The sequence below is a fragment of the Aedes aegypti genome, chromosome 1 (assembly GCF_002204515.2).
Source record: "Aedes aegypti strain LVP_AGWG chromosome 1, AaegL5.0 Primary Assembly, whole genome shotgun sequence".
NCBI lineage: Eukaryota > Metazoa > Arthropoda > Insecta > Diptera > Culicidae > Aedes > Aedes aegypti.
The window spans coordinates 304,964,821-304,979,315 of NC_035107.1; the positions used below are offsets into that span (position 1 = coordinate 304,964,821).

General features: G+C 35.6%; 1 protein-coding gene across 1 annotated transcript; it reads right to left on the reverse strand.

Moving 5' to 3' along the window:
* Positions 1-3,115: 3,115 nt before the first annotated feature.
* LOC5576122 lies at positions 3,116-14,246 on the reverse strand. The gene is made up of 3 exons (XM_001662418.2): positions 13,915-14,246; positions 13,655-13,854; positions 3,116-3,918 (listed from the first exon to the last, which is right to left on the reverse strand). Exons 1-3 carry the CDS (start codon positions 14,111-14,113, stop codon positions 3,160-3,162), a joined length of 1,158 nt encoding a protein of 385 aa, XP_001662468.1. The 5' UTR covers positions 14,114-14,246; the 3' UTR covers positions 3,116-3,159.
* Between the last annotated feature and the right edge of the window lie 249 nt (positions 14,247-14,495).

A 14,495-nucleotide genomic window follows, 5' to 3' on the forward strand; every position in this document is an offset into this window, starting at 1 on the left:
GTGAGTAAACAGTGGATATACGAGACAATGAGTTAAAACGGTGAGCCAACTCATCCATGATTTTTTGACTGCTGAGTTGCATGATTGACAACTCACGCATGAAAAATCTCAAGCGTGAGTTGTGAGAAATTGAGTTTTTCACAACACTGATGCAGATTACTCTTTTTTTTGACCTCACAGTTTTCTATTGTTTTTGAGGAGATTTCCGCCAGGATTCCATAGATGAATGTTTAATGAAGTAATTCTTAGTGAACCTTATAAGTAGCAGCAATAATTTGATACGCTAGAGTACCCATGCATGGTCAAAATCAGCATCATTCAACCAGCTTAGTGGCCGAGCCTGATTAAGGGGCGCGCTTTTAAGAGTTTAACGATGACAAACTGTTTTCTCCAAAAGCTATAAATAGCGGTATCTTTTTCAGGGTGTCTACTCATTTACAGAAATGAAATTCCCTGAGTTTTCCAGGTTTTCCAGGTTTAAAAAAAATATCTAGGTTAAAGAAATTCCCCAAAACATACGATTAAAGATGATTAAAAACCTTTTTTTTTCAAATGAAAGGTATGTTCGGGGGCCCATATAGCCGTAGCGGTAAACGCGCAGCTATTCAGCAAGACCAAGCTGAGGGTCGTGGGTTCGAATCCCACCGGTCGAGGATCTTTTCGGGTTGGAAATTTTCTCGACTTCCCAGGGCATAGAGTATCTTCGTACCTGCCACACGATATGCACATGCAAAATTGGTCATTGGCATAGTAAGCTCTCAGTTAATAACTGTGGAAGTGCTCATAAGAACAGTTGAGAAGCAGGCTCTGTCCCAGTGGGGACGTAACGCCAGAAAGAAGAAGAAGTATGTTCGAAAATAAAATTATCTAGAAAAAAAAAAGATTGTTTTTGTTGTTTACCACGAAAATCAAGAATGTTTATCCAGTGATCTGAAAGGGCCTTACTCATAATCTTTCTCTTAAAATGTGATTCAGATGTATGGACTTCATTGACGTACGCACAATATTTTTTCTGGAGAGCGTTTTGCATTTTTTTTTCTTTGGGGAAATCAAGGCTGATAGTATGATCGTATTAGAAATAATTACATTAGACACCTAGAAGTGTCTAAAAAAGAGACTATACATATATTGTGAATAATAAGAGATACCTAACAGGAAGCACGAGATGAGAGTTTGATTGCTACGTTGAACAGACATTTTTCTATGTATAATTCTACGACCCTTTTTGTAATTTCTCATGACATTACAAGTATAACAGCTTGATTTACTATAGATTTCTTTCCCGTATTACTCCGCAGATCTCTTCAGGAGATTGTTTTGAAATTTTTCATGAACTTTCATGAAATAATTCTTCCGAAAAAAATGTTTTATACCTTCATTAATCCAATCTGGATTTTTTCTAATTTTTCATTTCCGTTTAGAGTATCTTCACAAACTCATACAGTAATTCCTCCATTTTTCTATTTGAAGAATTTTCATTGAAATCTTTATATATTTTCTAGTCATTTATCCAAATTTCAAGCAAAATTTTAAGATTATTTTGAAAAAAATGAATTTCGAAAGAAAGTCATGGAGTAATTTTGTGTGAGTTCTAAGTACGACTTCCTTGAATCCCTTCGAGGATCTATGAAAGACCTCCTAAATGTTTGATTTTTTTTTTTTTCATTAATGACACTTTACACCAGAAGGGTGCATTCGTGTCAAGGAAAAAGAAACCTTCTTGAAATATAAACAAATATTATCTCCAAATAATGTTCTACAAGACGTTTTGAAGAAAATAATTGAAGTAGTTGGGTTCGAATCCCTGAACCTTGAATAAAGTTTTGAAAAATCTATGGAGATTGTAAAATTTTACAGAAAAAATATCAGAGAACAATATTTTGATGATATGCTGGAGACATTCCAAGAAAAACATCTGAAGAAACTTAATGAGAAATCCAAGACAAAAAATTATCGAGGAGTTCTTTGAAACGTTTATAATAGACATCATCGAATAATGCCTGAAGAATTTTTGAGCAATTCCTGAAAGTAATCGAGAATAAATATTTGAAAAAATCCTTATGAAAATGCCTGGAATAAATGAAAAAATCGGCTTAGGAATTATTGTAGGTTTTTGTGGAAAAGTGTCGAAACGAATATACTTTTGTGGAAGCGTTAGAGCGCTCTAAGATTTTTGGACCAAATCCTAAAGAAATTCCTCTAAGCATCCATTGAAAAATCGCAGGTAGCATCCCTGAAGAAATTTATGAAGGTATTCAAAATGGAATCATTGGAGAAATTACTAGGAATCCTGAAGCAGTCTGAAGATCTGAGAAAAATATCATTAAGAACTTGTGGAATAGTCGCCTAATAGGTTTTGTAGGTTTCTCTGGAGCCTCTAGAATTTTGCACCAGGTGCTTATTTATTTTGTATAATATCAAAAAAAAAAACCATTTTGTATTTTTTTTTTCAAGTTTTCAACTTATCAACTGCTCATGAACGACACCCAACTGAAACTGTACTTGCCTTTACTAATTTGGCAACCTTAAGTCCTTGTCTAAACATGTTTTATACTGATTAATTAGAAATCGTTAAAATGACTGAACATGTCAACTAGCGTTTTGATAGCGGCGCAGCCGACAAAATTTATGGTTGAGGACATTTTTTGACACAGAACTTACATATTCTACTATCTATTACTGTTTCAAAATAATTTCCCTGAGTGTAGCCGAAATTCCCTGAGAATTCCAGGTTTTTCCAGGTTGAATAAAATTCCCTGAGAATTCCAGGTTTTCCAGGTTTTTCCAGGTAGTAGACACCCTGTTTTTCTAAAGAGGCTCTATGCAAAATGGTAAAGAATGATAACTGGATAAAAACGAATAATTCATTATTTCTCAATAGTTATGGAGTAGAACGACATGCACTAAACAAAGGACACGAGTATACCACAAAAGATAAAAAAAAACAAAAACTGTTGAAACTTTCGAACAATTTCAAGTGCAATCTTTGGCATCATCTTTCAAGACGCAATTATTCTTATAAACATGGTTCTAGGATTATGTATTCTTGTACTCCCACCATTCGTAACCAACCCAACCTCACAGGACTTTTTCTCGTAAAACCAAACTTGGAACATTCAGTCAATTTCAAACTTATCGTTAGCTTTAATCAACCATAATCTATAAGTCTTCACTCGGCTCCTCCTTGATCTGATCGTATCGAAAAGGCATATCGATCCGGGGCTTCTTCTCCGGCACTTCCTCCAGCTCCTCTACCACTAGGTGCGAGTCGTCCGCCAGCAGGTCACCGAACCCCGAAGCCGGCTCGAACTCCAGCTTCACCAGCTTGGCGTCCGGAGAGATCTCGGTGTTGTCGTCGGTGTACAGAATCTCCACCTCGTCGCCCGGGTCCGCGGGTAAAATCCGACAGTCCGAGGTGCGGACCACCTCTTCCCGATCGCAGCTCAGCCCGATCTGATTGCTGCTGATGATCTGGTAGCGCTGGTAGGTGTTCCCTTTTTGGACGTAGACCAGCTCTCCGAAGGTGTTGTTCAGGACGCGTTCACTTCCCGGATCGATACTGGAGGATGAGGTGGCCACCGGGTTCTTCCCATAGCTGGCCACGGCGGCTATTTTGGGAGTCTGAGTTACTGGAGATTGTCCTGAAGTGGGTCTCGATACGTTACTGATGGGATCCCTTTTCGAAGGACTTGTCTTCTGTGAATTTTCTACGTAAGTCTTGTGGCTGCTGGAGTCCTGTTCGGAACTTCTTCGATCGTTCCCATGGCTCTCTTTCGTCGAGAGGTCCTTTTTCGGTGCCCATTTCTTGTTGAAAATCGCATCGTTTTTCCGGAACTGATTCCGGATGCGAATCACGTAATTTACCTTCGTGACGCACGTTACGCATATCAGTCGGGGCATGAGGTCGTCGTTGGGGACCTACGGAATATAGGATTTCTATAGTTTCTTTACATCTAATACAAGAATTAAGAAGTTAAATTACAGTACAGGGCACTGTATTTTCTTTACATCAATTTGATGAAAATTATCAAAGGATGTACGGAATTCAAAATACTATATCAATTAAGGTCACAGGTTTAATCTATCATTCTACAATCACAAACTATTTACATTTACCATTACTATTACAAAACTTCTTAATTATAAGATTTCAATATCCTTTCGTAGCTAAAAAAACTTTTAATAAAAAACTAACCTTCTGCTATCGCGCTGTTTTACTTTGTACAACAGTTGTGATTTAAATGCTACCATTTTGCAACATAGATGCGACATCAAATAAAAATGTATTCCTCAAGAATCTTCTTAAGAACAATACTCGACAGTTTTTGTTTACAGTATGGTCCTTTCTTATGCGGTAAAATCAACAAATGCAGACCACAATTTTTAATCGGTATATCTCAAAATTTAGATAATTCAGAAACTTGGGATCTTCAGTATAGTTAATCAAGTTTAAATTTGCTTTGCGGATAAAAATTCATTTTCAGAGAAAATAATGTTCTTGCGAGTTGCTAATTTCAAAGAAAATTGCATACCTTCAGGCAGTTAATGTGGTGTATTCTGTAATTCACAACATTCATTTCTGAAATTGATCGATTTATCAACAAGTTGTAAGATTTTTGAGGCTTGATTCGGGATCGATGACCCCAAATTTAGTAAATAGCATGTCTCAGAACAGAATAGAATTAGCTTTCAAAAGGTGGTAATAGCAAGTGGATTTGATTTATGAGTATTGAGTTACGATTTTTCCAACCTTAAAATAAGCCTAAAAACACATTTTTAACTTGAAGCATAGTGGAATGTCTATCAAATAAGCTAAAAATTTGACCAGACATTGTTCTTAGCATGAGAATTCAGAATACTGCTTGACCGGAAGATTCCCAGACATTGTTTCAAATATGAACAGGTCTATTGTTCAGTATCTCAAAGGCTATCATGGAGCAATGCACGAGTTCACCAATTTGACGTTTGGAGGGGGCCGAATTCACTCGTTTCCATGGACCGATGCACGACTTCATTATCTGACGTTTGAGCGGTGCCGTATTATTTACGTGACCATGGCAACGAATGAATTCAGCACCGCTCAAACGTCAAGTTAGTGAACTCGTGCATTGGTCCATGGTCACATTCATAACACGGCACCGCTCAAACATCAAATATTGAACTCGTGCATTGGTCCATTGTTAGAGCTAGTTGATTCTAAACTTTGCCACCAGGCAGCGCTAGTCAGCATGAAACTTGCAAATTGCATGTTGTGCAAATATCACACGAGTCTGACCACTTAGAAAGATGGCGTCTAGAGCAAAGTTGTCCAGTAGCTCAAGGGCTATCATTATTTATGCCAAGAATTTCGAGATTATGACACCAGATGACCCGTTTAGAAGGATGGCACCTTTGGCAAAGTTGTTCAGTAAGTTAAGAACTACTTTTGTTTGAGCTAGCTGATACAAAAATATTCCATCAGATGGCGCTAGTGAGCATGCATATTTTGTTTTGAGAATATTTCAGGATCTTGACCATTTAGAAAGATGGCGTTTTGGGCAAAGTTGGCTCAAAGGCTATCAATCTCGAAGATAGCTTTACCGCGTTTGTTTGCTGTTTAACTTCAGCGCTAAATCTTTTCGAATGATCTCATTAAAATTAAAATTATGTCATAAGCTTTCTACTGCACGTGGATGTGAATCGTGGAAAATGCATTTTGTAATTTTACATTTTGTCGTTCTGGCCGTAGTTCTAGTTCATTTCTTTATTCTAGGTAGATGTTGAGATTATGAAAAGAGAAGAGTGAATAGTTAGAATATAGTCTATTTAAGAAAGACATCAGACACTTTTTTATTAGAGCACTAAAGAATCCATTAATGAAACTTCAAAGAATCTTTAGATCAATTATTCGGGGAAGAAAACCAAGGCATAATGCATATCGGAAGTCTTGAAAAATACAGTGAAACCTCCATGAGTCGATGTCCTATGACTCGATATCGACTCATGGAACTACCGTTTTGATTCATATTACGGACACTTAAGGCCTCAGTGAAGTATAACCTAGCTTGGACTATACAAAATAAATCATTCTGTATGATTTTTTAGCGTTATCGAGCGTCGGAAGCCCTTAACTTTCGGATGGTGGGTAAAGATTACGCGTCCGCAACCTGAATAATTTTAAATAAATCAAAACGTGTGGCCTTTTCATGATTCTTATTCCGGACGCTCCCTCATTTTTGCCTCATATTCCGGACGCTTTGATTCGAATTACGGACAGCTCATGATAATCCTTAATGGAACAGTCAAATCATCAATTTTAATCGGTCAACCAATTAAGAGACGTCTAAGGTAGTTGGGCATTATAAATTTGCAATGATATTTATGGAAAAAACCTAATAAAACGAGCCTCGAAAATGAGAACTTTTGGACGGCGAAAATTGAAACATTTCGTGTGAAATGTTTCCCATACAAACGAGAGTGTCCGGAATTTGAAGCTGTCCGTAATATGAATCAAAACGGTATACTAAACACAAAATTTCATGGTTACTATGATGGTACCTTCAAATAGCTTTCTATAGCATTTGTGTTCCATGACTCGATATTTCCATGAGCCGATGGTAACTTCAGATATCGACTCATGGAGGTTGTACTGTAGATTCAAACAAATAAGCTGTAACAATTAATCACGAAGAATTATTTGAAGTGGGTTTCGAACATTTTGCGGAAAAAATGTCTGTGATTCTTGAAAAAATCTTTTTAAGTATTCCTGAAGATTTTTTTATTTTTTTCTAGAGAAACATCTGGAGTCTCCAGACTGGAGATGTGTAATAATTCCACTAATAATTAGTAGAGAAATATTTGCATTAGTTTATGGACGAATAATGTAAGTTTTTTTGGAGAAGTTTATGAGATAGTATCTTCTAGTAGTATAGATATAATTATGTGGAGGGAAAAACGTCGTTATACTCAGATAGAGAAAATTGTCAAAACTTTCGTTCATGTCTGAAATATGTGAAATCATTTCTGAGGTAGTTCAGTATCTAACTTCAGCGCTTGAAGACTTCAACTGAGTATGATCAAATGGTATAGTACCTACTAAATTCGTTTTTTTTTCATTTACTTATGATTAGTAGCTGACTTAGGATTTTCTGAGTGTCTATTCAGGTTTGACCATTTTATTCAAACTTTAGAAGAAAATTCTTAAATGTTCAGTTTGATCACACTAGCTTCAAAAAAACGCTCTAGACAAATTATCTAACAGGTGTAAAAGTTTTTGCTCATTTTATTCATACGACATAGTATGCAAAAATAGTCAGATCAAATCCAAAATGTCGTGTAAAGTGTACTGCAACTTTTGTAGTACCAAGGGACCAAATGTAGTACTGAAGGCAGCACCTGAGTATTCTTATCCCGACTATTACAGTCGACTCTCCACAACTCGATGTTCTATAACTCGATATACTCTATAACTCGATGGATTTTTCGGTCCCTTCAAATTTCCATACATCGTGCTCTCCATAAGTCGATATTTCTATAACTCGATATCTCCACTAGTCGATGTCAAGTGGGAGGTAATTTTCTCTCCATAACTCGATATATATTTAAAAATCATTCTTATTTAAGGAAACTAGGTCTAATCCATGTTTGGAGGTGAATGAACACTTGCAAGCTTTAATAAAAGTTGAAAAACATGAAAAAAGTGTTAGTGAAAATAAGGTGATTTTTCGAGCATTTCGAAAAAAGCCTTCAAATAACAGTTTGTAAAATACTATCAACAAAATAATATAGCTTTCTTACAGAAGTGATCATATATGTATTGGAAATACAGAATTTTTTTCCTTCGATTTTGTGATTTTTTGTGTTGGTATATTCTATAACTTGATAATTCTATAAGTCGATGGTCCCTTGAATATCGAGTTATGGAGAGTCGACTGTATGTCTTTATTTCGTCTTTGATTCAAATTTACCAATTCATTGGTCTGGAATTTTACTGGAAAATGACTGGAAATTCGGGAAATTTTATTTTCAAAATTGAGTCGACACCCTTCACAGTTGTTTTTTAGGGACTTTCTACGAAAATTCTCCAGATATTAGTTTACGATACCTACAAGAATTCAATCTGGGGGTTTCCCTATGATCATCCATATTACTCCAAATCTAAATTACTCCAGGGAAAACATCAGGATTCTTTTTCTGAAATTTTACAAGGAAGTTCTAGGTCTTCCAGGAAGTCATCCATTGATTATTTTATCGATTATTTTTCTAGGATTTCCTCCTAAATTTTGTTATCAATGATTTCTTACAAATTACTAAGATAGTTCCACGAGTTTCTTAGAAACTCGCTCAAGATTTCAAGCAGGAACTACTTAAAGAGTATCTTCAGGAATTACCCTAGAAGTTCTTACTAAGATTGCTTCAATGTATTTATGCAGGAATTATTCCAGGAATGACATCAGCGAATTGTAAATGAAAAGTGTTCAAACATGACTGGAGAATTTTTGAAAAAAAATCTGGGTACTCTTTCTTAAGGGAATCATAATCTGTAGAAATTTCAAATGAATTCCTGCAAGGAAATTCGAAATAAAAAATACAATTTGGTAAAATAACTAATGGATAAATAATCCATCAAATTCCTGAATGTCCTGCAGAATTTTCCGAACAAATTTCTTCACAACATCGTATGTATTTAGAAATGATCGGAAGAATAACTGAAATAATAGTTGTAATTGTTGTAATTCCTGGAAGGAACTGTAGACAGGGTGTCTACTCATTTACAGAAATGAAATTCCCTGATATTTCCAGGTTTTACCAGGATTCAAAAAATAATTCCAGATATATGAAATTCTTCAAATATAAATGATTGACGAATAGTTAATTTTAGATGAATATTTTTTTTCCAAAGATAGTACCGTAATCCGGGGGCAAATTGATCACTGGGGTGAATTTGATCAGGTCGGTACCAAATAGCATTTCCTCTCAAGGATGCTTAATATTTCGTTACCATCACAGACATTCCATGTTTTCTAGTTTATAGATGTCTCATGATGGTTTTAAACTATTTCATTTTTATTACGGTCAGTTTTGCATTGAAATATTCACAGTTTTTGAAGGTGTTAGCAATACTGTTGGAAATGTCGGTACTAAACAATCCGCTGGTGCTAAGCCTGCATGTAAACCTTAGGTATTAAAAATATAGTGTTAGCTTCAGTGTGAACTGCTGAACTCATTTTTGAAATCGTACAGCATTACAAGAATAGTTTTTTGCTTGCAAAACCGTTTATTGTTGAATAACGTGCTTATTTCAAGGGAAATTGCATACATTTAGGCGTATTAGGCAGATTTACAAAGTTTAATTTTGCAATAAAATTATGATATACACTAGTTGTAAGAATTATGACATCATTTTCAGATTCAGGAGACCCAAATTTAGTAGATAGGGTAATTTTACATACTAAAATATGCATTATTATATAGTGATCAATTCCGCCCCAATGAGTCATTTTCAATTTTTGATATTAAAACTAATTTTATGGAATGCTAAATTTTATTTCATAAAAAAATCGATTACATAAACTGATAGAGATCAGTGGAGTACTGATTTTACCGAAAAAAAATTTTGGCAAAAAAAATCCAAAGGGAATTATGGCAAAAAGTTGTGAAAAAGTGATCAATTTGCCCCCAGATTAAGGTACTTAACCTAATATCTAACAATGAATTTCAAAGTATTTTTCCCTTCAAAAAAAAAAAACAATCTGTTTTGTTCTAAACGTGTAGACAAGATAAGGAAAAATATCAAAAATATTGATGATTTTTATTTAATTTCCACGAAAAAGAAGAATGTTTATCAAATGATCTGAAAGTGTCTTAATAATAAAAATCAGATATAAAAAAAATTATTCAATCTTAAGACAAAAATAGTTATTTCCTTAAAATGGAATTCCGATTTTTGAACATCAGCGACGTACCCAGAATGTTTTTCGAGGAGAATTTGATATTTTTTCCTAGATGATATCTTGGGGTAATCAGGACTAACCGTTCTCAAAATAAGAATTTTTGAGAACTCTTGCTTGAAAAAAAAAAACAATTTAAATCAAAACGAGTTCTTACATGAATTACGAATACAAAAAGACACCTAACAATAACCACGACATGAGAGTTTGATTCCTAAGTAGAACAGACATTTTTATAAGATTGTTTCTAAAGCTTATTTTTAAATTACTCGTGACCTTCCAAGTATTTCTGCTCGTTTTACTGCAAATTTCATTCAAATATACTGCTTCGCGACTAAAAATGGGTGAGCTTAATGAGAAATTAACGTTCAAATTTATCGAGGAATTCTTAGAAAAGTTTATAAAATATTTCATCGAACAATGCCTGAAGGATTTTTAGAGCGATTTTAGAGTAATCTATGATAGCATAAAAAAATGAGAGGAGGTTGTGTACAAGACACGACCGCATGACGTAAACTACGCCACAAATTAAAAACTCGGCATAGGAATTATTGTTAGGTTTCTTGAAAAAATGACGAAACGATATTTATTAAAAACTCAGTAATAAACCTTTGCGGAAGAGCTTTTGAAGGATCTGTGGTAAATCTTCTAGAAGTAACAACTGAAGAAATCGATGAAAGAATCAGTGCAAAAACATCTGGAGGAAATTTTGGGATAATCTGCAGGATTTTTATTCAGGGTAATCTTTGTGATTATTACTGCAGGTTTTTTTTAACTCTGAAATAAACCGTTTTGGACGCGTGCTATACGATTTTCAAGACCAAATTGTGAAGAAATTTTTCGAAGCATGCAATGAAAAATCGATGGTAGCATTCTGGAGAAAATACTAGAATTCTAGCATTTTTCGGGATCTGATAAAAATATTATTAGGAACTTGTGGAAAAGTCGCGTAATAGTCTCAGATGGTTTCTCTTGAGTCTAAAGTTTTGCCTTTACCAACATGGCAATCTTAAGTTCTGCTTCCTAGTCTAAACATGTTTTGTGCTGAATAAATAACAATCGTTAAAAGGACTAAACATATCATTTAGCGCTTTGAAAGCGGCGCAGGCGAAAATTTTTTGGTTGGGAAGATTTGATGTCACAAAAACGACATATTCTACCATGTACTACTGCTTCAAAATAATTTCCCTGACGGTAGCCGAAATTCCCTGAGAATTCCAGGTTTTTTCCAGGTTGAAATAAATTCCCTGATAATTCCAGGTTTTCCAGGTTTTTCCAGGTAGTAAACACCCTGTGTAGATGAACTTTTGGAAGAAATCTGCCTTAAATTGAATAAAAGAATAACTGGAGAAAAAATCAGCGTTGGGTTTCCTGGAGAAATCCTTAAACGTTCCTCCTCGAGCAATGTGGAATTAACCTTTATGGATTTTCGTGGAAGAACGTCTGCACAAACAGGATAAATACAGAAAAAGTGGAACAATAGCTGGAGGATCAAGATGATTTCTTGAATTGGTGGTGTAATTCCTGGAGACATCTCAGGAAGGGTTTCTGAAGATATTCTAGAAGAAAGCTCCAGAGAAAAATTCTTGAATATAGTTAGCTAATAGTAAAAGTGTTTACGTATCAATCTGGTTAGCGAAGTGTACTGGTCTTCGCCAACATTGCTCCTAATTTTATATCAGGTCACCTTATGGCAAATTCCCTGTTTCTGACAAACTTCTTTTATTGAGTTTATTTTTTTTAATATTGTTAATAAATGAAACCCAAATTTAGTACAATACCATTCAATTCCACTAGAGTTTGTATCCTTTCACAGATACGCGTATTTCGACCTCAATCGTAAGGCCGTCTTCAGTGTCGTGTACTAGACTAGAGTCGAAAAGAAAAGCAAGAGCTGTTCAATATTTAGCGGATAACATAGACATAATTCTCTAAGATCTTTAATATGTTTCTATAGATTTCTAGATAGGATTCTCATCGAATACAATACGTAACTTTCTAAAATCCTAGCTATCTAAAAGCTTCCAGCGTAGGATTTCACAATGAATATCAGACGAAATTTTCTGAAGAAATCCTCTGAAGAGTTCTTGTAAAATCCTAGACAGAATTCGTACTTAACTCTTAGCAAGATTTTCGCAAAAGTTCCTCGCAAAAGAGCCTCACAGAATCTCATGCAGGATTTCGAATCATACTAGTCCGGCAGAATACTGAGTGTGATTCCTTTAAAATACTGGGCATTATTTCAATAAGTTCAAAACATTTATGAGTTGAATTTTAATAATTTTCATTGCAAGATTTTGTATGATTTTGAAATGGATTCTCTCAATATCCATCAGGATGCTTAGTAGCATTTATTTGTTATTCGAGTTCTCCTAATGGAATTTGCTTCATTTGCTGACTTTTGTCGAATTTCATTTAAAAATAGCCTGCCACACAAAATTAATATGAACTTTCAACGCAAATAGCAAATGCAAAACGTTAATTGTGTTCAACTTAATTAATGTTTTTGCTGATGAGTAGAAGCAAAATTAATTATCTTTACAGTGATTCTAACGAATATGACGTGCTGAAATGCACTAGAAAATTATGAACATTTGCATGAGAAGACGAACTGCACACATTGAGATCTATTTCACCAATGAAAACTTTGCATATGGGACTGTAATGCTTTTATGGGCAAAATCTGAGAAACATTATTGTCTTGCTGCATCATTTTACAAAGCTATCTGACACTATAATTATCATCAAATCACGAAAATAATGACAATTATTCTCAATAAATGACAAACGACTTTTTGTCGTGCATTGTGATACACTGATAGGCAAAATAAAGTGCCCACCTCATCAGTTTTCGAATTTCTCTCATTGATTTGGTTCAAATAAAAGTTAACACACTTAAATCTTTTTTGATATTTTATTTTTGATATTCTTTTAAAGTTGCACTTACGAAATTTTGTTAAAAATAAGAATTTTACTCAAAGAAAAAGAAAATCAATTTGTATTGAAAAATAAATAGTGACTAGTGACTAAATAAAGTGCCCACTTCCTTCTTGGCCCCAGAAAAGATGATTTAAGAAAAATAAAAAGCAATTTAATAGTTAATGTGCCCTCCTTTGGCCTTAAGGACTTGCTGGAGGCGCTTCAGCATGCTTTTCACCGGGTTTTGTAGGTGTTGTGGTTCTAGTTCTTCCCAGGCGCGCTCCAAGGCTTCAAAATAATTATTTTTGTTGGTAACACCAGTTTTGTCAACCCTGACATCGAGAATCGCCCACAAATTCTCGATGGGGTTGAGGTCTGGGCTTTGTAGAGGCCATTCCAGCGGTTTAATCCGACAAGACCTTTGGGTAAAATTCTTATTTTTAATAAAATTTCGTAAGTGCAACTTTAAAAGAATATCAAAAATAAAATATCAAAAAAGATTTAAGTGTGTTAACTTTAATTTGAACCAAATCAATGAGAGAAATTCGAAAACGGGTAAGGTGGGCACTTTATTTTGCCTATCAGTGTAGTTTGCTGACCAAGTTGAAAATAGTGACCAAGTCACTAAACTGTGCCTCGCTACCAACCCTGAGATACCCACAGGATTCCAAATTCTCAAAGAATCGCTTCCGAATTACAATGAGTCTCGAAAGCCTATTAGAATCCCAGACAGTGCCCTGTACAAATATAACTTTGAGTCGGGTGTTGCCAAAATCGGAAAGGCACTGTGTGTATTCAGAACTTACCACAACTCCAAAGAGATCCTCGATATCCTCAGCACTGGGCACTTCCGGCGCTGGCCAAACCGGATGAATGAGATGGCAGTTGCTTTTGATACGTTCCAAACACAGCCGACAAACGGCATCCAGCGGGTCTTCCGGATCGATGGTTCTCCGGACGATGTTTTGATCCGGAACTGCGTCCAGTCTCAACTCTCTGGGACTCCCTAAAAATGGAATCCTCGGTAAACCGTGTAGGGGAAATGAAACAAGGACCTCCAGCTTACCATTCCGGGCCTCGAACTGCTCCTCGGAAAAGTGCCTTGCGCAAGCGAACTGGTTCGGGAGGGCTCTGACCACCAAAAGTCGCTGCCGCCAAATCCGGAGGCGAAACGTTTGCCTAGGGGATGCCCTCGGGAAGGGATAGAACTCGTCGTTGCGGTCCAGCTCCTTACCGCAGAACATTGCAGCGCACTGTTTGACCATCTCGTTGGAATTGGTCGTTTTAATTGTTTTCAATGAAAAAGTACTTAATTATTCGTTTTTTGTACAAGAACTTTCGCTTGCTGTCGTGTTTAGATTTTTGGCTTGTTGTGTTTCGGTATCATCGTCATCGCAGTTCGATGATCGAATTTGACATTTTCGTTACAGGGTGGTCCTAGGGGTGACCGACCCTCTCGCGTTGAGTTATCGTAACGGCAATGATCGATTTTTATTCGCGACTACGAAGCTGCTGATGTTTTCTGTTAGAAAAACAAGGAGATATATTTTGCTTTTTTTTTCACGCACATATGGCTGGTACGCTGATCATAAGTACTGTGCAAAAGGATAGGACAAGAAACGGTCAAGGAATCCCGAGCAGAGGAAA

Coding starts and splice junctions, on each gene's coding strand:
- LOC5576122 (XM_001662418.2), bottom strand. CDS start 14,113: ATGGTCAAACAGTGCGCTGCAATGTTCTGCGGTAAGGAGCTGGACCGC. Junction 13,855..13,914: donor GCAGTTCGAGGCCCGGAATG/GTAAGCTGGAGG, acceptor TTCCATTTTTAG/GGAGTCCCAGAGAGTTGAGA. Junction 3,919..13,654: donor AGGATCTCTTTGGAGTTGTG/GTAAGTTCTGAA, acceptor TATATTCCGTAG/GTCCCCAACGACGACCTCAT.